Here is a 25,463-nt window from a genome sequence, read left to right as displayed (position 1 = left end):
AACTATGATATTTTAACTTATTTTTGTCCTTAAACGAATCCAGGATGTTTCAAGTCTCAGTCCCAGCTTCTGTTGCCAAAAGCTCACTGCTAGGTTCCTTCAGATACAGTCTGCCCATGGCCACCTAAAGTTGTGCCCCTTCTGTTTTCTATAGGTTGCTACCAGCGGTGAATCCTATGTCCCTGATTTCTTTCGACTGGAACAGCTGCAACAAGAATTTAACTTTGTCTCAGATGAGGAATTAAATAGATCTAAACGATTCAGGCTTCTTTGTCTTAGAAGCCAAGAGGTGCCAGAATTCCGAAATTATAAACAAATTCCAGCATATGACCGAGAAATTATGGAAAAAGTATTCCAGGTAAGAAATTGCCATGGAGGAATTAATAAGATAATTAACCAGCTCAGTCCCGTTCGGTATACTATTACCTGTGTATTTTCTTGCTGTCGTGTTCTCAGTAGTGATACTGGTTTCTCGTTTATAGTACTTACCATAACCTTTCCATTCTTTTTCTTTTTTTTTTTTTTTAAAGATTTTATTTATTTATTTATCAGAGACACACACAGAGAGAGAGAGGCACAGGCACAAGCAGAGGGAGAAGCAGGCTCCATGCAGGGAGCCCGATGTGGGACTCGATCCTGGGTCTCCAGGATCAGGCCCTGGGCTGAAGTCGGCGCTAAACCGCCGAGCCACCTGGGCTGCCCCTCCATTCTTTTTCTTAAACCTAATGTCTAAATAATCTCTTTGCCCAATATAATGACATATCAACTAAGAAAAATTAGAACTGTAGGGTTGAAAAGTATCTTATGTGTTACTATGGGAAATGATCCTGCCACATTGCTCCTGTCAATTCAATGCCATTTTAACACATTAAGTTATTTACTGAGCATAATGCTTGGTAAGAGCTGGGGGAGAGCTGCTGGGGTCTCAGCCATCTCAGGTGGGCAGGGTGCACAGGTGAGGGGGTGCCCACAGGTGGGGAGACTTTGAGGAGCTACAGATAATGGGGTGAAGGGACAGGCCAATGAAAACCAGAAAGGCAAGTTAGTATTGATGAGGTAAGTGGAGAGCCATTAGAAATTGATACCACTGTGATTTTTTTTTATGTAAAAAATGTGGAAACTATTGAAGAATATTTTTGGCTACTTGGTTCTTTTTGTATTAGTTTGGATTCATGATAGTAAGAGATAAAAAGCCAACTTGAGGTACCTTGGGCAGCAAGGGAAGTTTATTGGATGATGAAATGACAAAATAGGGTTAAATATCTAAAGATGCATGAATGGCAGGAATTTATCTGTGCCTCAGTGAGGGCCGGGCCGGATGTAGAACCTGAATGCTGCCAGGACTTTTCTCTGTCCTGTCAGGGCTTCTTATTGGTCCCCATTGGAGACAGATTCTCTACTTGGCTGCATAGTCACCAACATTATCCAAGTTCACATCTAGTTACTTCAGCCAGCAGAGAGAGATGTGTCTTCTTGTCCCAAGCTTAAAATTCTTGGGAACAGCTAGGGGCACCTGGGTGGCTCAGTCAGTTGAGCATCAGCCTCTTGATTTCAGCTCAGGTCATGAATGCATCCCCCCATTGGGCTCTTCTGAGCAGGGGGTTCTGCTTGAGAATTCCCTCCTTCTGTCTCTCCCCCCACACTCCCATGCTTGAGGGTGCTCTCTCTCTCTTTCAAATAAATAAATATTTTTTTAAAAATCTTGGGAACAGCTGGCTTATATTGCCCAGGCTAGGTTAGGAGCCACCCTGGGCATTCAGCTGTGACTAGAGAAGGACTGAAGCAGAACATGGCAGCTTCCTGGGCCCATGAGGGATTTTATGATAGATAGAGCAAAGTCAGCAGCCTAAGAAGACAACACTAACACTCATACTCTCCTCCAAGTGGGTGACCCAAGTCAGCTGCAGCCAGATGCTATTTACTATTTTTGCAATTGCTCTACTTAAAATAGAAAAGACAAAAATGTAAGCCGAGGTTTGGGCTAAGTTGCTTGGGTGAGGTAGCAGGTCTTTCTGTTACCTTCATGGCCTCTGTTTCTTCCTACATGAACAGCTTATGCTATAATTGCTCTACAGAATTATCTTCTACTGGGATCCCTGGGTGGCGCAGCGGTTTAGCGCCTGCCTTTGGCCCAGGGCCCGAACCTGGAGACCCGGGATCGAATCCCACGTTGGGCTCCCGGTGCATGGAGCCTGCTTCTCCCTCTGCCTGTGTCTCTGCCTCTCTGTGTGTGTGTGTGTGTGTGACTATCATAAATAAAAAATAAATAAAAGAATTATCTTCTACTTATAAGGCAGTTCAACCAACTGGTACCAAAACCTACATACTGCATCAAAGATCAATTTTGAGCCAAAAATTAAGAAGAAGGTGGAAGAAGCATTTAGAACCATAACTTATTACTTAAATCACATGTGATAAATTCATCTCAGGATAAATTCTTTAATCTCACATGGGAGAATAATAATAATTTACAATCATAAAATTAATCCTTTTTAATTTTAGGACTATGAAAAACGTTTACAAGACAGAAATGTAATTGAAACCAAGGATCACATAGATACTCATAGGGCCATAGTAGCCAAGTACCTCCAACAGGTAAGGAAAATCACTTTACAGAATCCTCATAGGGGGAAAATAGCCAGCACCCTATCATGAGGGAAAGGTGGTGTCTATCTTTCTAAGTTATCTGTGGGTTATTTAAAAGTTACTTAACCTCTGTAGACTTATTTGCTCATAATTACAGATATGGAATTAACAGCCATCTTCATCTTTTGAACATATGAAATACTAGGATGTGTCTCAGTTCATTAACAGTGGTTATCTTAAGTGGGGCATGATTGCAAGGGACACGATTTCTAAGTCATGATTTCTCTCAAATTTGCATGTTTGCATCATATCACCTTTGTAATGAAAAAATTTTATAAATCACATACTAACTACCCTAATGCACTAAAAACTTGAAGTATCCATTTGCCCTTTCTTCTTTTAATAAATGTAACTTGTAGGAAATGCTGTAGTCACTATAGTACATTTTTTTCACCCAAATGATCTACTCTGGGTTCCTTATTTAAAAAAAAAAAAAAAAGATTTATGACATTTAAGAGGTCCTCTATTTGATGAATAATTAGAAAGTAATTCAGTCTGAATAGAGGAAGAAGAATCTGAAATGTGTGTGCTTCAAGACTGGTCTTATATTTTTCCAATTGTTCATTCATTCAGCAGAATTTTACTTATCATCCTCTAGAAACTTTCCCAGGTCCCTCAAATAAAGCAGTGAATGGAAAAGAACTCCCTCTGCCTTAGGGAGCTTACATTAGTGAGCAAAGTGGGATGATTTGTATAAGAAGAGGTCAGTACTGGGGAGAAGTGAAGTCTTGAAGGAGTCTAGGCAATGAGCCCTAAAGTCTATGGACCAGGAACATTTTAAATAAAACCACCTGCCTGAGTTGAATGGGTAAAGAAGATGTGGTGTATATAGACAATGGAATACCACTCAGCATCAAAAAAACCGACATCTTGCATTTGCAACAATGTGGATGGCCCTAGAGGGTAGTATGCTAAGTGAAGTAAGTCAATCAAAGAAAGGCAATTATCATATGATTTCACTCATACGTGGAATTTAAGAAACAAAACAGAAGATCATAGGGGAAGGGAGGGATAAATAAAAAGATGAAATCAGAGAGGGAGACAAACTTCCTAAGAGACTCTTAAACATAGGAAGGTCACTGGAGGGGGTGGGGTGGAGTCCACATTAAGGAGTGCACATGATGTAATGAGCACTGGGTGTTATATAAGACTGATGAATCACTGACCTCCACCTTGGAAACTAATAATACATTTTATGTTAATTAACCGAATTTAAATTAAAAAAAAACAAACACAACTATCTGTCCTCAGGTTAGAGAATCAGTAATAAATCGTTTCCTGATTGCAAAACACCATTTTCTTCTTTCGGATTTGATAGTAGAAGAAGAAGTTCCTAATATCAGGTAAAAGCAAACAAATCTTTTGTTTCTTATAAATATTATTTTTATGGTATTAAACTAAAATTTTTATGTAAATAGAAGATTTTATCCTTGTATGGGATGCTTTTGGGCCCCAGTAAGGCTAGGAACTGGTAAAACCTGATTAATGCCTCATGGTTAAATTAGTTGGGGGGCTTTGTTGAACAGGTCACAAAGATGCTCTCTATCACGCCCAATACACATCTCATCTCCCACTGTGCCCAAGTCAGCTTCACCAGCCTTTGCCACTTCCCCGCTGCAATCAGACTAAGTCTGACAGCATTTCCCTCCTGCACAGGCTCCTGTGTTCCACCTCCCTCTGCTAGACTGCTCCATACTCCACCCCCGCCCCTGCCCGGCACAGGACTGAGGGGGTGGCTCAGAATAAGCACTAGGGTTCCAGGTGGTGGGGGGAGACTGAGAGCTGCTGTGTGTTTGGTGACGGGGCAGGGGCAGCAGGGAAAATGAATATTTATATAGAAGTTGGGATTCCATTGCATTTGCTTGATTATCTCTGTTACTTAGAATAATCCTCAAATTGTCTCAACTCAAGGTGGAGGCATAAAATACAAAAAAATAACTTTCTGTATTGGTGGTCTTGTGCAGTGCATTAACTTCCTGACTTGTTCTGTGATTATTAAATCTATTGGTCTCCTAAAAAGTTAATTTCCTATGCATGTACTTTCTCTCCACCACCAAGCTAAGAAGGAGACAAAAAAAAAAAAAAAGTCCATCCATGGCAGCCCCTTTCTTTGACTTGGCCTCTATCCATATACCGGAGGTTGTACCCACATACACTCATGCAAACCCTCCCTCTTTATTCCAGGCTCAGAGTCCAGTCACTGAATGTGTTTTTTTTCAGTCATGAAAATTATACTTTAGAATAGATGGTGATTTTTCATGCTGTTTTTCCATTTCTTTTCTTTCTTTTTCTTTGTCTGCTTTACTTTCTGCATTAAGTTCTGAAGGCTCAGGGTATGTTCTTTCTTCTTTTAATTTTGGTTTGTTCTTAGCATTAAACTAAGATGTTTTTATATTTAATGGTCCCAACCACCAAGATGTTCCCATGCTGACTGCTAGCAGGGCAGCAAAGAGCTGCCTCTAGGGGAAGGGAGGGGAGGAATTTTGACAAAGAGAAGGGATGTGCCATGTTAGGATCCCCTGGCCATGATGTCTCTCTGAGGTTTCCAAATTTGGGTTAGTGGGGGTCCTGGCAGAGTGATTAATAAGATGGGCTTCATTTGCAGCAACATGAACCCTGAGGGCGTTATGCTAAGTGAGATAAATCAGAGAAAGACAAATATGGTACGAGCTCACTTATATGTGGAATCTAAAAAAGCCAAACTCATAAAAACAGAGTAGAATGGTGGTTATCAGTGGCTAAGAGGTGGGAACATCGAGGAAATGTTGTCTAAAGGTAAAAGCTCACAACCAGTAGATTAAATAAGTTCTGGAGATCTCAAGCATAGCATAGTGAATATAGTCAATACTGTATTGTAAGTTTCAAAGTTACTAAGTGCTTTAATCTTCATTGTTTCCCCCCTCAACCACCACCCCCCAAAAGTAATTATGTGAAGTTATAGTGGTGTTGGCTAACTCCACAGTGGCAATTATGTTCCAATATGTAAATGTATCAAACCAACACATTGTATGCCTTAAATTTACATGTTATATGACAATTACATCTCAATAAAATTAAATTAAAAATAATAAAATGTAGATAATAAGTCACATACAGAAAAGAGATTTGCAGTGTCACTCTCCTCACATTCCTCCTAGTTATTTTTCATAGCTTTCCATTATGTTAACATGTAATGGGCCTGCTCTTGTTTTAAGTGAGTTAAAAATAAAATAAGACTTTTCAAAAGAGGAGGGAACTGTCTGTTTAGTCAGAGTGACCTGAGGTGGAACCCCAGCTCCCTCTTACTTAGGAGCCTTCAGCAAATCCTGTCACCTCCCAGAGCCTCCAGTTTCTTCATATGAAAAGTGGGGTAAATGTTACCCTTGTCAGGATTAGAACTATTCTATGTAAGGCACCCAGCACTCTGCTTGATCTGCAGAAGGTGTTGATAAATGGCAGCTACTCTGTGTCCTCGGGACAGAAGGCCCTGGGGAACAAGCGGGAGCCCATCGGGAGCTGTCACCTCCCCAGCTGGCATGTGCCCCTTGGAAAGAGGCCCCCAGACAGGCAGGCTGCTTGGCAGCTCCGTGCTCGCAGGGAGACAGGGCAGCCTGAGGCCGGCTCTGCACAGCTGGCTTTGTCCTGCGCTGTCTGGCACAGTGTCAGCTTGCAGATACAAAGTCACATCTGTGCTTCTGTTCAGTCTCTGGGCTGGAATTTAATTATCCGCTTCATGGCCCTTTGTCCCACCATGATTCACTGACAGTGCTTCCATCCTCTTGGAAGTGTTTATCGGATTTCACCTCAGTGAGAAGGAGGGAGAGGAGAGGGATCCTCCTGCCCCTCCCCTTCCTCCTGCATCATCACTGCCATCATGTCACATCATATTTAGAGCATCCACCAAGTGCTAGACCAGTGCCAGGGTGCTTTGCATACACCCCTTCCCTTTATCCTCTGCACAATCCCAAGAGGTAGGTATGATTATCCCCCATTTTACAGCTGAGGAAACAGAAACAAAGAGGTGAGATAATTTGCCCACGGTCAAAGAGTGGAGCCAGGAGTCCCATGGCTTTGTCTAATTCCAGAGGCCAAGGTACTCTAGGAAGTCCCAGGAAGGCTGTGATCACCTGCCATGTGATTGGAGCAGGCTAATGGCTAATGGATGCTCTAGGGCTCAGGAAAGGGACACTCCTTCCAGCTGACATGGCTGGGCCCTAACGTGGTACAACCGCAGCCCCGGGCAGACAAAGAGGAAGTGGGGAAGGCACCCCATGTGCAGGACTGGCCTGGTCGAGCAAAGGCCCAGAGCAGGAGAGCACCTACACATCCGAGGGACCCAGGATGAGCAAGGCAGAGCACAAGGCAGGAAGCAAGAGCGACCCAAGCATACTTTTCTTCCTCTGATCAGTAGCAGCTAAAATCAACGTAAATGATCCACACCCAAGGATCTCCCCAGTGTCAGAATTTCTTGACAATTTCTACCCCTCCTTAAAAAGACAGAGTCATTCAGGGGCCTTTGAGGGACCCTGGGGGGAGAGTTTGGGAAATTGTCTCATAGCTTTCCAGACCTTTCCTTTCCTTAGAGTACTAATCCTGTTCTGTGATCATTAGCATTCTGGGGCTAAGCCTTTTCAAGCTGGCAGAACAAAAGCGACCACTAAGGCCAAGGAGAAAAGGTAGGAAGAAGGTGACGGCCCAAAACCTGTCCGATGGAGACATAAAGGTGTTGGTGAACATTATCCGGGCTTATGACATTCCCATAAGGAAGCCAACGACAAGGTGAGAGCCCTCCAGGTGGCCCTGGGATGGAAAGTACAGGGTCTGAGCCCTGAGGGTGGGAAATGGCTCTCAGATAAGTAGGTGTGAGCTGGGGCAGATACTCGAAGGGTTATGTCCCAGGTTCTAAACACACATGCTATGAGCATAAAAATGATCTGCTCAGAGACATGAGTGATGCCAACTATGTTTCACTACCCTGGGGCAATGGGGAATCCCTCAACCAGGGTAAGGTGAGCCTGAGTTTCTTGTTCCCTTTAGAGAACAGAGATGAGCGAGAATTAAAGAAAGAGCAAGTATTAAAACTTCTACCTCCTGGTGCCTTCATCAGTGTAATGAGGAAGGCTGACCTTTCTCGTCTCTTCACCAGGTTTCCCTCACTATGCTGAGGCTCTTTCACACAGATTATTTCACTTATTTCATGTTACTATTAATATCTCCATTTTACGAAAGGGAAAACACATGGGTGGCTTGTCCAGCGTCATCCAGCACCGTCTGATTCACAGAAGAGCACCATTCTGGCCTTTGGCATCTTCTTTCCTCTCCAGGATCCTCCTTTTCAAATTTATCCCCTATCCATTATTTTAAACTTTTTTTTTTTTTTTACTACCTAACTCTTCCACCCATTACATCTGATCATCACCAACTATTCCCACCATCTGATTGCTGGTAAATGTCCATTTAAGCTCTTGAATCTGCGCATAGCATTGCTTCCTCGAGTATAGCCACACCCCTTCACCTCAATTGACTCAAAGCTTAACTGTGGGAAGAAAAGCTGTTTTCTAAAATAATGTATAAGTGTTTCTCTTATTTTGGTCTCTATAGAATATTTTTTCCATGTAAATCTTTTGTTTTAATAAATAAGACATATTTATGGCTTAGATTTTAAATCACATTTACAGATGAGCGACACTCTAGACCCAAACAGGTTAACAGTGAAGCTACTATTGCTGGAAGGAATGCATGCCCCTCCCCCTAATCCCCATGCATTTTAAGCCTAAAGAACAGACTTAATGTCAGAGAACGCCATACATATCACCCTCTAAACTCTAGAACTGAAAGTGGAAGACTAGAGGAAGAGTGGAGACTTGATGAAGCTCCCATAACCACCATCTGATATCCTTACCTTCATGCTACAGAAGCAAATGAAAGTTGTGCTACTTTTAGATAAGCTAGGAAGGAGCTTACCTGATTGCATTAAGTGAAACTTTCATGGTTAACAATTAAGCTAAGGGCATTAGCTACAGAGAGTATCCACCAATAATACAGAATATTAGAACAGCGAAGAGGAAGCCACACAGATACCCTGTTTCTTCAAATATCAGAAACTTCCACATCACAGCAGGAGAGCAGTGGATGAACTCCACCTCTCCAAAGGTTTAGTCCAAAAACTTCCCGTTGGCATTTGCATCAGTAAGGCTCCTTGTACTTCTGGCATCGTCTGCTGGGCTACAAGATCCAGCCAGCTTTCTAGGGTATTGGAAACTTTTATTTTACGATCCCCATTATAGATCTCAACTCCACCGGCTGTTTCCTCAGGCAGATAGGGCCCCTGATCAGTTTGGACATCAATATCTTTTTTGGTGGAAATTTTGTACGTAGGAATCACTTTTTGCACTGCAGCCTTTACCAGAGGGAAATCCTGTTTCCTGCAACGGATAAATCATCCGGGGTTCCAACAATTGGCACAAACCCTGAAGGACCAGTCCATCCAGTAGCACATGGTACCTGGTTGTATCTTTTACCACCTTGCTGAGTCTCTGTTTTGCTTTATTTGGTAGGCCTGTGATAAGGTCATCTCTTGCTCTGAGGACTTTGAGCCTTGCTTGATTCATCAAATTAGACATCTGAATTTTCTTCTGCTGCTCGATCCACCTTTCTTTCTTCTCATAGTATTCCATCATCTTCAGTCTTTGGGTTTGCACAAGGCGACCTTTCTCAATGTTGAGCTCTTCGTCTGCCTTCACATCTACTTCCTCTGCTTTCTCATTGGCTTCTTGTTCAATGAAAGCCATCATATGCTTAATCTGTTCTTGCATGTCAGCACCGTTGAGGACCATGGCGAAAGCTGTGCTGGGCCAGAAGGCCACTGGCTTGAGCTTAGGTTGGAAGTGGGTGGTGGAAGGAAGGGGAAAAGAAAATCCAGTGGAGGTTTCATCTTCTTTTGCTTTATAATTCTGGCTTCCAGCTCCTATAGAATATTTTTTAGGTGTTAAACCATTTCATTCAAATTATAAGGAAGCTTAGTTGATCCTCTGTGTTATATATATGTGTAGGCTCATCAAGACAGCTCAGATATCAACTCTTGCATTAAGCCTGCCCAAATCTTAACCCTCTACCCTTGCATCCAACTAGATCAGATTTTTCATCTCTCTCTCTGTACTCTTACAGCCCATGCCCATCTCTATGTTCTAACGTGTGTCCCACTGTATCATGATTATCTGTTCACATGTCTGCTGGCCTTTTAGTTGGAGCTGAAGTGTGTCTGATTTGTCTCTGCAGCTCCAGAGTCTAACACAGGGCCTGAAATATAGTAGGCACTTCACAGATGTTTTGTAATACTGTAATCAAGTGGTGTTCCAAAGAGGAAAAGGGTTTCTCTGGCAATTGTTGAGTTAAATATTCCACTTTTATTGTCTCATGGTTTGTCTGATACCCTTATCCGTGAAAAGGTAAGATAATCTGGTAGAGACAGTTTATATTTTGCCCAGTAATGAATATGAAATACTTGGTAAACCATTAAGTTCAGTGCAAATACGCAGGTGTGTTGTTAGGATGAGGGGAGAGGTATCTGGGAGAGACTCTCTGGAGATGATCTTCATTTCCTTTTTTTAAGAATCCCAAAAAGGATGGGGTGCCTGCGTGGCTCAGTCCATTATGCATTCAACTCTTGATTACAGCTCAGGTCATGATCTCAAGGTCATGAGATCAAGCCCCATTTTGGGCTCCACACTGGGCGTGGAGTCTGCTTAAGATTCTCTCTCTCCCTCTCCCTTTGCCCCCTCCCCTCTATCTCCACCCTTACCACCCCTCGCTATCACCACCCCTCTGCCCCAGCTTGCATGTGAGCTCTCTCTTAAAAATAAGAATCCCAGGGCAGCCAGGGTGGCTCAGCGGTTTGGCACCACCTTCAGCCCAGGGCCTGATCCTGGAGACCCTGGATCAAGTCGGATGTCGGGCTCCCTGCATGGAGCCTGCTTCTCCCTCTGCCTGTGTCTCTGCCTCTCTCTCATTCTGTGTTTCTCATGAATAAATAAATAAAATCCAAAAAACCCACATCGTACAGCAAATTAAATCTATTAAAAAAAAAAAAAAAAAAAAAAGAATCCCAAAGGGAAATAGGCAAGACCCATAGATCCTAACTCAAGCTAGGAATCCCTGAGATCCTTTTATCCCGGTGATGCCTGGTGGGCCCAGAGAAGGGTCTTATTAGAGAGTGCAGGGTCATAGAGAACACAGTGGGAGGCGTCTGGGTGGAGATAGGGCAGGCTGGCCAGGGTGCTTTCATTTGTTGGGGGGAAAAACAGATTCCTCACTCAGGCATTCTCTGGGAGCAGAGGAGTGGGAAGAGAACACTTTTCTCTGTTCCAGCCAGACATGCAGGTCTAGGGATGGAAGTTGGGGTGGCTCTATTAGTTACTAGGTCACAGAGAGGACCCATGCATATGAAAAGCTTTCTGAAGTGTCAACAAACTTAAAGAAAATGTCTGTCACCAGAGCCATACCTCTTTGGAGAAGCTATCTTGCTGAGTATCTAATTGGATTTTTCTTGTCATTAATTTCTGTCATGCATTTCTTGCCCCTAGCAAATTCCAGCAGCCTTCAAGATCTTCAAGGACTTTCAGCGAGAAGCGTGCTGCTTCCCCAACCACACACAGCCCAACCCACAGTTCGGACTACCCCCTCGGCCAGGTGAAATACCTAGATGCTGGGTGACAGCTTAGAACCTTGCCCCTTGGGTGCCTGGGTGGCTCAGTCAGTTCAGCGTCTGTGTTGGCTTGGGTTGTGATCCCAGGGTCCTGGGATGGAGCCTGCATTGGGCTCCCTGCTCCTCGGGAAACCTGCTTCTTCCTCTCCCCCCGCCTGCTACTCCCCTTAATTGTGCTCTCTCTCTCCCTCTCTCTCTCCCTCTCTCTCTCTCTCTCTCTCTCTCTGTCAAATAAATAAATAAAAATCTTAAAAAAAAAGAAGAAGAAGAAGAAGAAGAACCTTGTCCCATCAGAACTGCCTACAAACTTTATAGTCTCTTTTCTGCTTCATTTTCTTTGGAAACACACTAGTCAGTAAACATATTCTACCTCTGCTAAGAACAAAATAATTCAACAAACTGTCATGGACACTAATAACTTGCTCTTACATTTAAGGTTTTAGTACGTCCTTTTGTGGAAGTTTCTTTTCAACGAACGATTTGCCACACAACAACAGCAGAAGGACCAAATCCCAGCTGGAATGAAGAACTTGAACTTCCTTTTAGGTAAGAGTATTTTACTCTTTAGGTAACTGCAGGATATTTTGAAGAAATGTGAATAAAATGGAGCCCCAGGGGGAAATGACTACAGTGAAAGTTTCTGTAGCTCATGAGCCAGGACAAGATCAAAGAGTCTAACACTGAGTCCCATGCTGCTCCTGTGGTACCACAACTGACTCCAGTTAAGAGCAAAATGGGAAAATGTCCAACTTTTGAGACTCGGGTTCACTGTTGGGATACCCCCACACCTCTCCAGGCTCTGGCTTCTGTGGCCCAAAGCTTCTCATTCCCTTGGCCACAGGGCCCCTATACTACTTTTCTTTTATTCCTCATCTCCCCTACTCTGGAAGCTTCAAGTAAACTCCCCAGCCTGTAACTCTCTGCTTTTCATAATTACACTTTCTTCCTCACCAGAAATAATACATAGGCATTTAAAATTTTAAGTGATTTTTTATATTTACAAGACTCCCTTATTTCAGATCTTGAAGCAACCTTAGAAATGACCTAGTGCAACATTCATTCTACTTCTATAGAAATTAGGGACAGCTGGGTGGCTCAGTGGTTGAGCATCTGCCTTTGGCTCAGGATGTGATTCCTGGGGTCCTAGGATTGAGTCTCATATCAATCCTACGGAGCCTGCAGGGAGCCTGCTTCTCCCTCCGCCTGTCTCTGCCTCTCTCTGTGTCCCTCATGAATAAATAAATAAAATCTTTTTAAAAAAGAAAAGAAAAGAAAAGAAAAGAAAAGAAAATCCAAAGATGGAAGGTGACTTGCTTAAGGCCACATAGCGTCTTAAAGACAGAGCAAGGATTAGAGCTAGTCCAGTCAGAAGACAGAGACACATATCACTGTTATGCACAGAATAAGCACAAAGAATGAGCAAACACAAAGGCAAATGCTCAACAAAATACATGCAACAGTCTTGGGCCAGGCCTGGCTGGACTCAGAGCAGGTGATATTATAGGAGATGAACCTCACCCCTGCACTGCTCTAGTTATCTATGGAGAAAGTAAGTGGAAGGCAGGGACCATTCAACCAGCCTTATAACACCAGGAGGGAATGGTCTGCTGGAGAAGCATCTTCCAGAGCCCAGTTGCTTAGGAAACCTGCCTACTGGCATGAGTGTTAGCTGATGGTCTTGAATGTAGCCTGTCTACTGAGCCAGCTCAATCATGGCCAGCTGGCTCCTGGCAAAGTTCACCATGCAGGTTGGGGGATGATGTGAGGCTTGGCAGGGCAAGCCAGCAGACAGGGGGTTTCTCTCTCTGCCTAGAGCATCCAGTCGAATACTCCTTCCACCTGAGTATAGATATTATGTTATAATATCTCAGTGCAAAGACAAATATTTGAAATGAAAGCACTGCTTTTAATCTTCATATCTATGCTCAGATTTGAGTATTTTTCAAGTTTTGCTATTTGAGTGCCCATTGTTTCTATCTCACTCATTCTCATGGTCCCTGGTCACATGTGCCCATTTGCAGGGCTCCCAATGGGGATTACAGCACAACAAGTTTGCAGTCAGTGAAAGATGACGTGTTCATTAACATTTTCGATGAAGTGCTGTACGATGTCCTAGAGGTAAGTTCACAGTTTCAGGAAGACATGCACTCATGTTCATGTCCTCTACTCACTGTAAGTTAACACATACTCTTAGTGGTGTTTGAAATGTTTCAAACTTTACATGTATAAACAGGAAAGGGAGAAGGGAGGAAGAGAATTAGCTTTTTTATTTTCAACTGAGTGTCTGCTAGGTTCCAGGAATTGCACTGGGTGTGTTACACATATGGTCTTGATTCTAGAATAACTTTGTGAAGTAGATTGTTAAATCTCCAATTTAGTGAGTGCAGAAGGGTTAAGTGACTTTCCCAGGGTGGCAAAATGATTAGGTGTCTGAACCAGAACGGGATTGAGGTCTAACGTTGCCCATGGGCTTTCAGCTAAACCCCACCATTTTCCTGGGGCAGATTAAATAAATGAGTGGCTGGAGTTCTTAAAGTTACCGCTTCCTACTTTCCTTCAGGATGACCGTGAAAGAGGAAGTGGAATCCACACCCGTATTGAGAGACACTGGTTGGGAAGCGTGAAAATTCCATTTAGCACAATATATTTCCAAGCCAAGGTAAGGATCGAAGTCAGAATCCCATGAAACGAGGGAATGGCTGTATCCACTTCTGTTACAGCTTTCTTTGCAGGTCTCTACCCTCTACATTGAGAGAACCTGTGTGCAAGCCGCAGTTGGAAAGATAAAAAGCCATTGATCTTGTGTCATATTTGCGTGACTTGTAAAACATCCAATTCCTGCAGAGTTAGGAGTTAATGGAGAACTGTTCCAATCTGAGAATTTTTCTAACATTTAAATAGAAGTGAAGCAGAGGTGGGACAAAGCGGAAACTTGTCAAAATGACAAAAGTGGAGTGGATGGGTGCCTGAAAGTAATGTAAGGGGAACAATCAGGACAGTGATGGCTCATTTAATCACGTGCATTCTACTAATGTTTCTAGAGTGCTCACTATTTCAGACATGAAAAATGGTTGGTACAGGCTCGTTCAACTAAGACACCCTTCTTCAGAGTTTAATGATTTTGCTGAAGGGGACCCATTAGGTTAACAACTCTTGAATGATTTAGTAGCTCTAATCTGGGACAGTGAAAGATTCTGCAATGGCTTTAATACCCTAGTATTAAATCCATGGCAACAGGAGGCTTTGAGCCACTAATCCCCCACAGCTACAGAGGGGGCGGTTTAATTCCACAGGAGATGACCACACAGAGCAAGCGTCACCCCAGCCACAGAGTCTTCAGTAAGACCGAGGCTTGGATGGGTTGGAATCTCAGGGACAATTAGAATTACAGTTCTCCCCCTAGACAAAGGGACAGTCAGTCTCAGGTAAAGCTTCCGTGATATGCTGGCCAAAAAATTTACATTTCCCTCTTTGAATAGATCTTAAATGAAAAAAAATTTTTTTAAGAGCACATGAGTTTGTAAACGAAACAGCCATTTATTTGGCGTTGCTGAATTTCACATTTGGAAGGGTACTCAGAGGTAATTACTCCAAATCCCTTCTTGATAAATGAATGTCCTTTACTGTATTGTGATAATGTCCATACTCTGAGCGTCTCTACAAACAGGGAACTCATGACTTCATGAGGCAATTTGATCTCTTTGCCAGGCTGTGTTATAAATTTCTTGCCATAATCTATGTGCTTCCCTATTCGTAGGTCCTGGTTTGGAGCTACATATAACATGTCGAATCCCAACTCACTACTAACAGTAGGAATAGCTATATTTAGACACACATTACAGGACGTTACTAGCTGATTTGTGTGTCACCTCAATTAAACCTCACAACAAGCCAGTCAGCTTTATTGTTCCCATTTTACAGATGAATAAACAGAAGCCTAGAGAGGTGAAGTCACTACTCAAATCCCAAAGCTTACAGCAGAGCAGGATTCAAATTTTCCCTACTTCCCACAATGCTCTCACATTGCTTATCCCTAGGGAATAAGACTGGTAAAAGGAGAGAGAACCATTCAAGTTTTGGGTTTATACATTTCAGTATTACTTTTGAGAATGATTTTATTACATTTGTCACTTAAAAATTTTATCTGACTCCAAAGCTTGTGCATTTCCATGTACCCACAGGGGACATTTGGCAGGATCTAGAAATACCTCTGTTTGTCACAACCAGTGGGAGAGAGTTATTGGCATCTTGTCAGTGCAGACCAGGGATGCTGTGGACACCCCACAGGGCGTAGGACAGCCCCCACCACAGACAATCATCAGGCCCCAGTATCAGCTGTGCCCAGGCTGAGAAACGCTGTCTTAAATCCTTACACTTCAACTATTTGGAGATAGTTTCCCATCCTTTCTAAGTCATCTACCTATTTCCCAGATCAGATCTGCTCAGTTATTTCAGCTGCACATTTCACGGCATTATTTCTGTATCCTTTTCCCTGTACCCTCTCACCTGCCCTCCTGGTGCAGGCTCTGGGGGAAAGCACCGGTATAAGGAGGAAAATAAACAACAGCTCACTTAATACCTCCCTGGAAGGTGCAATCACTGAAAGTTTAACTTCTTTCTCTGTTTCTCCTGAGACATAAATGCCACTAAAGACTGAAAGGAAATTAGATTCTCCGTAAGTATGTGAATTTCAAATTCCAGCTCTGAATATTTGTGTGGCACCAGACAGTCTTTAATAAATTTATTGTTGTGTTGGCTATGCAAGAGTGGAAATCCTTGTCTTTTGGAGCCTCTACAGAAACCAGGTCACTTTATATAAGTGACTTGTAGTGCATTAAGCCTGCATATATTGAGCACCTGCTGTACATACAAAACACTGCTATACATTGGAGAAGGGTGGTCTAAATGGGAGTGATATATAGATCTATTCACAGAGAAGTCAGGTATCCAGAACAAATGGATAAATATGCACACAACTATAAAGTCTGGCCGAACGTGTCACAGTAACAAACACGGACGATGCAAACCATGTGTGAGGCTGCTGGGGATAACAAAATAATTCACAAAGGAGACAACATCTGGCTCAAGTCTGAAAATAATGATGAATACTTTGCAAGGGGGGATAAAAAGCTGGGGCATTCCAGAAAAGGGGGAATGACTACTGGCCAACAATATTGAGTGCTGAGCATATGGCAGGCATTTTTCGGAGTGTTAGGTATCTATTCAGTCAGCACACCTAACTACCATACAAATAGGTACTTTATAAGTGCACAAGGTGAGGTACTTGGAGTGTAATCCAGGATTTGAACCCAGGTGACCTATTGTTACTGTCAATCTACAGAGCTGATACATGCTCTGCTGACCTGTGCAGAGGCAGGGACATAGGCCTTCCTGTGAGAGATGGGGTGAGACCTGAAGGCCAGGCTGATCAGTCTTTATTGGACTCATCAATAAGGATGAGTCCATTTTCCATTTTTCCATTGGAAAACCACCAGTATGTTTACCAAGTCATATGTTCTTCACAGATTGATGGAACATTTAAAATAGACATTCCCCCTGTTCTTCTGGGCTACAGTAAGGAGCGAAGCATGATTATGGAGCGGGGTTTTGACTCTGTACGAAGCCTGAGTGAAGGCTCCTACATCACCCTGTTCATTACCATCGAGCCTCAGCTGGTTCCCGGGGAGTTGGTTCGAGAAAAGGTAACACCACTTCCACTTTAGAATTGCATGTCTGATGTTGATGAGACACAACAGATGCTTGCTAGGCTATGCTTCATAAATGCAGACTGCATGGCACATGCAGAGGTCTCCTTACACTGTCCATTCACTACTCTACGGTCTGAACAGAATATGAGATTGCAGATTTGTATCATTGAGCCAATAATTCGGTTGATCAACAACTTAAACTTTCAAGCAAGACAAACATAAACATGGTCCAGGTTTAGAAGAATTTTCTTAATGGAAGAAAAAATAGCGGACTCCTCTTTTATATTGATGTTTATTGGCAAGCATGCCAAAATACATCTCCATATCTAACCTCACATCCTTGGTTGTGCTGTGGGTTGAATCAATGTATAGGATCATAAGGCTAGATCTCCAGGGGTTACCTCATTTCAGTGCCTTCGGACAGAAACAAATAAATATATGCAAAAGTACCTCTAATTCTGAACCGATCTACAACTAAGAGTTTCCAGAATTTCCTTTTGTTGGCAACTGTGTCCCAACCCTTATAGCCAGGAGACACTTTCTCAATGTAACATGCTTATGCAGCATTGATGTGCGCTGCCTTCATTGGTCTGGGGAGAAAGTATTGATCATGACCTCTTTATTCTAAAAACTAATACAATCGGCACTACCACCACCACCATGTACTGAGTTCTTACTCAGTCCTCAGCACCGTGTCAGACATTTGACACGCGTGCTCTCTTAATACTCACAGCTGTACTGTACAGTTGGTCTCCGATTGAGACAGGAGGAAAACGAGGCTCAACTCTCCAGTTCATTCAGGCAGTAAATGCAGAGCTAACGATTAAAGGTCTGTCTGACTCGAAACTTTACATAGTCAAAAATATTTACTGAGCATCTTCTATGTGACAGGCATCTTTCAAGCATGGAGATACAGCAGCCTAGAAAAGCAGATAAAAATCCCACAGAGCTCACGTTCATGTTTAAACCCAGCTTGTCACCTACTAAAAACATCAACTGCATTCTCATGCTGACTCTATTATTACGACTCAGATGGAGATGGGGAAAAATGAGTACATTCCTCTTTCTTTTACAGTATTACAATTTGGTTCACAGGGAAAAATACTATTGCCCTTTGCAAGGATTATTGGAAAAATAAATCTACTAAAATTCAAATTAATCTTCTATGTTAGCCTTTGTCACTGACAGTGTGACAAAAAACGTTCTCTAGAAAACATGGCAAAATATACGCATTTCAGAATATTTCTAGGAAGTGAAGTATGTATTCTGAATGTTTTTTCTTTATGTATAAATTCAAGAGAAAGCCAACAAGCATGTTGACATAGAAAAATGCTCTCAGACAAAAGATGATTTTGCTATTTCTATGTATTCCTAATGAAGAAAAAGCACTCCATCTGGAGGTGAGCTTACAAAACATGTGAAAGCAGTCTGTGACCTCGGCTGAAAGCCTGAAAACCAGAGCCGCCTTAGCACCTGGCGCAATTCCTAACATTGACCCCCGTTGGGCTCTGAAAGGGCCCCCAGGTCCTGCAACCTTCCCTGCCTACAGCCAGGTAAACTAGGCTGTCCTTTGGTGGCATTTCACTGCCCCGCTGTGGCTGCATGGAGCATTTCTCTTAGGCCTCTGAAACAAGGGCTTAAAAAACCCTTTGGAGGACACAGGTTCTTTGCTGCTATTTGATGAGGAAGGCATGTGGACTGAGGCACTCAGATGTCCTAAACACAGTGGCAGAAAACACTACTCGGTGGTTCCCCTGCAGATGATTCAGGAGAGACAATCTCTCACCCTAAGATAATAGAGGCTACAACCTGGAACTGTTTTTCCACTTAATCAGCAACTTCCAGGATTAGCAGATCAGAGTCTTCCCTCCACGATCATCCCATGGGGACCCATTCCCTGTGACTTTTTAAATGGATTTACTCATGGAATTTTCGTAAGAATCGGTAGCAACTCCTGAAACTCCTACTGTAACTACATTGTCTTGATAAAAGTAAATTTTTAAAAATAGATTATTTCTGTTAATAAAGTCTTCCTCTCATTTCTTTTTTTCCTTCTTGCCTCTGATAGATGAATGACATGCTTAAAAAGGTATACCAAATATTCTGTTTTACATTCGTTGGTTAGTAGTTATTAGGCTTTCACTTAGCTGCTTTTTGTCCCTTGCCACTTTATGGAAGCTGCTAGGTCCTAGTATATGTGTGATCTCTTGACAATGAATCACAGACATCTAAAGTTCCTTAAAGAATGTCCAGCTTTGTCTTTTGGCCCATTTTTAGCTTTGAATGTAGGAAGTTATAGGTGTGCATGTAACCTGCATCCTGGGCACTATCTCTACTGTGTCCAAGCCTATAAAATCCATGAGCTACTTCTTACAGAGACAGTGCAGCTGTGACAATGATTTCTGATGGGTGGAGCTGTCATAGTGTAGCTATCCAAAGGGAGGTTTTAAACCCATTCAATTTTCTCTGACACTAACCTAGAGCTAAAAAATTGACCCAGTTAAGAAATCTTCCAAACTTCATGTTGAATCAAACTGAGAATTTGTCAGTTAGCCCTTAATTTGTTTTGTAATAACCCAACTTCCTTTATTTATTTATTTATTTATTTATTTATTTATTTATTTATTTATTTTTATTTATAATAGTCACACACAGAGAGAGAGAGAGGCAGAGACATAGGCAGAGGGAGAAGCAGGCTCCATGCACCGGGAGCCCGACGTGGGATTCGATCCCGGGTCTCCAGGATCATGCCCTGGGTCAAAGGCAGGCGCTAAACCGCTGTGCCACCCAGGGATCCCTTCTTTTTTGTTTTTTTGTTTTTTTTTTTTACCCAACTTCTTTTAGTATTTAGCTTTCCTTTGGCACTTCTTGGATTACCAATACGGCATACTCCTCTTTAAATCACTGCATCGCTCTATTAAATGGCATCCTGATGACCTAAGCAAGTATTAATGGCCATTAATAATACTTACTTAAATGCTTACCTGTGTATGCTCAGTGCAGAGAGGACCACAAGATGATTCAAGCATAGGCCCTGCTCTCATGAAGCACTAGATATGTACTCAAAAAACACAACAGCACATTCAGGCCCAAGTGGTAGGAAAAGTTTTAGACACCGTTTCTTCAATCTGTAAGTCCAATGGTCAGGACTGATTCAAGGTTTTTGCTGCTGTCTCTGGACAATGCCTATTTCTGCCTCTTAAGTGCTTCCTTAGCACACCATGTTTATCTCCATAGAATCTCTGGTCAAGTATTTCAAGTACCTGACTTGAAATTATTATTAATGCTTTCCTCTAGACTAGAAGTTACTTGAGGGTACTGTTTCATACTCATTTATTCACAGTGCCTGGAACCTTTTAGACTCTCAGCAAACAATTGGATGTGTAAGTAAATGAATGAGTTTAAGGGAAATGGATGAATTCACTAGGTGCTTTGTTTCATACCACCCTTGTTTCCTAATTACCCATCTTTATAATAAAGTTATATTATTTCTGGGGTGACAGTTCTATCCCAGGAGTTGGTGACACACCCATACCAAGTAAGTCTTAGGAGCTCACCTTTTTCATTTATTTATATCTCCATCATAATGTCTGCTGGGCAGCTACCATGTGTTGGCACTATGGTGAGCAGTAGGTGGTTATGACGATGATGATATTCAAATTCAGATGTCAGGGACATCCCATGAGAATATATGGGAGGCTTCTGGAGGTGCTTCCTACTTAATCCCCATAACCGCCACCCCAATCCTTCAGGATGTAGCAATCAAATTAGAAACAAAAGCCACAGTCCAGCCCCAATGTAACAGTAATCAAGAACAACAGGGATAGCCTAGATTCAATTTGAAGTCATCAAAAAGTAAGGGGATATTTTCTATGCACTTGCTCATTCACTGAACAGTATTTGTGAAACAATTACGACATGTACTATGTGCCAGGTGGTACTAGTACTGCAGATAAAAAACAAGATCAGGGGTGCCTGGGTGGTTCTGTGGGTTAAGCATCTGCCTTCAACTCAGGTCATGAACCCAGGGTCCTAGGATAGAGCTCCACATTAGGCTCCCTGCTCAGCAGAGACCTTGCTTCTCCTTCTGCTTCTGTCTCTCCCCCAACTCGTTCTCTCTCTCTCTCTATCTCTCTCTCTCTCTCATGAATAAATAAAACCTTTAAAAAAAAAAGTCCAAATTTTAAAAATAAATAAATAAAAAATAAAAAAATTGTATTTGAGTTTGTCTTGAAACCCTTTGAAATGTAAGCAACTATATGTATACTTTTACACTAAGCAACAAAAATCTTGTAAAAACATTTAAATATCTGCTCTATTCAAACTTTTTTTTTAGCAATAATTTTAAGGGAAAAAGTCACAACATGTGTCTAAAGGCAAATGAAAATTGTTCTGTTTCATCTGCTTTGAGTTACTACCAGAAGTCTGAGAACTGGTAGCTCATCTTGGATCAAAGAAAGGCTTAAAATAAACATAATACATTTGTTCTTTTTAGTTGTTTCCATTTTCCCTGTGACCCATTACTATTATGTATTACATTGATTATGGATTCAAAACTTAACATACCAACATATATCTGTCAATTTGTTATGCATTTAACACGAGTTGCTCAAGCTTTGCATTTGATATGTTAGATTTCTGAAGCCCTCTCCGCTCTAAAACCAATGTCAAAATACACATAAAACTATTGCTTGGTCACATCAATCAAAATTAGTACATCATAGTTTATTTTTAGAGGTGTTTAAAGTTTCCATAGGGCTGCTTGCCTATTGACTACTTTCTTTCAATTCTGTTCAATATATTTTAAGCATTTAATGAATCCACCTAATTTTTAGATTATAAATATAATTAAATAAAAGCATGACAATATTGTAAGGAGTCACTTAATCATAGTTCCTAAAAGCACATATGTAGTTCAGGTTGACTGTGGGTTTTCAACAAGTTCTGCTGTGTCTCCAGTAATCATATGTGACTCCATAATCTTTGTTTTTAAAGTTTGATTCTCAGGAAGATGAGAAATTGCTTCAAGCAACAGAGAAGTTTCAAACTGAATGTGCCTTAAAGTTTCCACATCGCCAGTGCCTCACAACAGTGACTGACATAAGTGGAAAAACTGTCTTTGTCACTCGTTACCTGAAGCCTTTAAACCCTCCACAGGAGCTCCTGGATGCCTGTCCCAACAATCCTCAGGCAACGGCAGTAAGTATTTCATAGCCAATCAGGGCTGCTGCTAAAAATGTGTTAAAATTTTAATATATTGCCCTCTTAATTACTCTATTTCATAGTACTTAAGTAGTCCCTATATTGAGATCATTAGTGGTGAAAGAAATGACTAACACTTTTTTATTACCCTGAGGCTCACTTTCTGTAGAAAAGTCTGAAGGTACCAGAGAGGGTAGTAATCCTTAGTTCATTGTTTCAGTGAATAATTATGCAGAGCTTCCTGTGTCCCTGGCACTATATTGGGTTCTGGAAATTAACATTTGGAAGATGCTTTACACTTTTGCAGTGTCTTACATAAACATGTCTTCATTATGTGTCTTCCATCAGTTTTTGGGATTTGATCCTAGGCCTCTCACTTCAGAAATCATGCACATTCTACTATAGCAAGATAACAATTCAATATTATACTTAATATTATAGGCATCATTGAATTCAAATTAAGCAAATTATTTCCAAGATTTGAGGATGCACAACATGTAACTTCATCACCACAGAATATAACCATACTGGGCCATTAAATATATATGCACATTCTCTGGCTGCAAAGCACCCTACCCTGATGGGGTACCACACACGAACAGAAGTCATATGTTAAGCAGGCTATTTTTAAGTGAATACTGTAACCCATAACTATTTTAGTGAGTGGGTAGTATAGGGAGTAGTTGCTACTAATAAGTCATTAACATAATAATTTAGGAACACAGTGAAGATATATCTATTTGCAGATAAAGATATATCAAAAGAAAAACCTGTGTTCCACATTTCACTTGCTTTATTAATCAATTTTTATTAAAAACCATAATAGGGACTTCCCTCTATTCTTCTTAGCATAGTAAATAATGCAGAAAACTTCTCCCAGGAGAGAACGCTTAGGAGTAATGAATAAAATCTTTAAAAAATCTTTAAAATCATGGCTGACATAGAAATAAGGTGAAGGGGGAAACTTGAGAGACAGGAAATAGGAAACCACGAAGCAGATTTCATAAGGGTGAGAGCCTGAAATAGCATTTGCTCTGAGGTCATCTGATAATTCCTAATGCCTCAAATTGGGCTTCAAGACAGCCACAAGGCTATAGGGCAAGGAGTTAATACGTGGTGCCAGCGTAGGCAGAAGGGTTGAATTAGAGACTCAGGTACAGTTAGGACCATTGACAGGTAATGTCAACAGTGGCTAAATCAGGAACTACCCTGCAAGGAATTTTGCCTGTCTTAGTCTTGACTCTGGATGGAAGAGAAATGTGAAAAGTCTCTCCACAGAATTCCCAATCACTAAGTTGTATTTATTCACATTTGGGACTGGAATTTACACTGCCTGTAGGACCCCCCCAAAAAAACTTCAAATGAAAATATAATTGAAATTTAAGTTAAATTTCCTCAGCCTTAAAAACAAACAGAAAAGGGATATTTGGGTGGCTCAGCAGTTGAGTGTCTGCCTTTGGCTCAAGGCGTGATCCTGGAAACCCGGGATCGAGTCCCGCATCGGGCTCCCTGCATGGAGTCTGCTTCTCCCTCTGCCTATGTCTCTGCCTTTCTCTCTGCATGTCTCTCATGAATAAATAAATACAATTTTTAAAAACAAACAGAAAATGTTCCAAAGTTCCAAGCAACACAACCATATAAAAGATCATCAATGAAGAAATATGTTACCATGAAGATGGTGAGAGTTAGTACACATAACACACCGCAGAATCCGGCCACAAAGACTGCAGATACTAGAATTATCAGACTAAGAATATAAAATAGATATGTTTACTAAGTTTAAGAAATCCAGGGAATTGAAAATATGACAGAAGAACAGTAGACTATCAGAACTGACAGGCAGATTGTTAAAAATATTGCATGGTATTTATAGAAATATAGAATCATTAAAATTAGAAAATGAGCTACTGGCTCAAGCAAAACATTAAATACAGTAAAATACAGAGTTAAGTTACATACAGGTAAGTACAGAGAGAACTAGTTAACTGGAATATGCATGCAAATAATTTACTTGGAATATAGCACAATGATAGCAAAAAAATAGAAGATTAAAAGGAAAGGTTAAGAGACATGGAGGATAGAGGGAGGAGGACTAAACCTGTATGAAAGGAGAAAGGCAATGTTCAAAGAGATAAACTGAGAATTTATAAAATTTGATGTAGACAACAATCCTCTCTGATGCAGGAAGCTCAATATATCCAACACAAGATAAATAAAATGAAATTAAAATCTAGGCATACCATAGGGAACTACAAAGACAAAGATGATCTTAAAAGCAGCTGGGGAGAAAAAAAAATAAAAAAATAAAAAAAAATAAAAAAAATAAAAAAGCAGCTGGGGAGAAAACAGATTTTCTACAAAAGATCAATGATGCATCCAATAGACTTTTCAGCTGCACAAATGAAAGTCAGAGAAGGCTTTCAAAAGGCTGAAAGAAAATGGCCATCAAACTATTTATTTATATCCAGTGAAACCATCTTTCACACGAACATTGAGAGAATTTACAACCAGAAGATTCTCACTTAAGAAATTTCTAAAAAATATACTTCAAAGAGAAGGAAAACTCTGAAAAAAATCCTAGACACTACACATAATGGTATGGGAAATTTGTGAGTAAATCTAAACAGGCATTATCTTCAAATCAATAATAATAGTAATGAGGATGAAAAACAGTGATAAAACAAAAATCCTGGGGTAAAATGCATATATGTCAGGATAGGATTGATAATATTAATACCCTTGTATTTTTCCAAGAGGAGAGCAAAGATATTTATTAACTTTTAGAGTTTAAGCTAAATATTCATGTTGAAATGTCTTCTTTTTTTTTTAAGATTTTATTTACTTATTTTAGAGAGAGACCATGCACAAGCAGGTGAAGGGCAGACGGGAAAGGAGAGGGACAAGCAGGTTCTGTGCTAAGTGTGGAGCTCAACATGGCTCAATCACGTGACCCTGAGATCATGAGCTGAGCCAAAATCAAGAGTTGGGGACTCAACTGACTAAGCCACCAAGATGCCCCCATGTTGAAGTTTCTAGATTAATCACTTAAAAAAAAAATTTAAGTGCATGTAACTTTCAAAGTGGCAGGAGATAAAATAATAAAATGGGGGACGCCTGGGTGGCTCAATGGTTGAGCATCTGCCTTTGGCTCAGGTTATTTTTTTTTTTTTTTTTTTTTTTTTTTTGTACATTAAAAAAAAGATTTTATTTATTTATTCATGAGA

General features: G+C 41.1%; 1 protein-coding gene and 1 pseudogene across 6 annotated transcripts in view; one reads left to right on the top strand and one right to left on the bottom strand.

Moving 5' to 3' along the window:
• CC2D2A (coiled-coil and C2 domain containing 2A) overlaps nt 1-25,463 on the top strand; it is a 137,278-nt gene that overhangs the window by 87,671 nt on the left and 24,144 nt on the right. For all 6 annotated transcript variants that reach the window (XM_077877082.1, XM_077877073.1, XM_077877098.1 and 3 more), the window contains 10 exons: nt 155-358; nt 2,503-2,595; nt 3,898-3,989; nt 7,237-7,404; nt 11,208-11,313; nt 11,766-11,875; nt 13,351-13,447; nt 13,890-13,988; nt 16,855-17,031; nt 22,033-22,236. In XM_077877082.1, coding sequence (XP_077733208.1) covers nt 155-358; nt 2,503-2,595; nt 3,898-3,989; nt 7,237-7,404; nt 11,208-11,313; nt 11,766-11,875; nt 13,351-13,447; nt 13,890-13,988; nt 16,855-17,031; nt 22,033-22,236 — 1,350 coding nt within the window. The remainder of the gene's footprint in view (nt 1-154; nt 359-2,502; nt 2,596-3,897; nt 3,990-7,236; nt 7,405-11,207; nt 11,314-11,765; nt 11,876-13,350; nt 13,448-13,889; nt 13,989-16,854; nt 17,032-22,032; nt 22,237-25,463) is intronic.
• On the bottom strand, nt 8,781-9,507 carry LOC144290847 (V-type proton ATPase subunit E 1 pseudogene; annotated as a pseudogene).

Source organism: Canis aureus, chromosome 2, assembly GCF_053574225.1.
Source record: "Canis aureus isolate CA01 chromosome 2, VMU_Caureus_v.1.0, whole genome shotgun sequence".
Taxonomy (NCBI): domain Eukaryota; kingdom Metazoa; phylum Chordata; class Mammalia; order Carnivora; family Canidae; genus Canis; species Canis aureus.
This window is presented reverse-complemented; position numbering and strand designations above follow the sequence as displayed.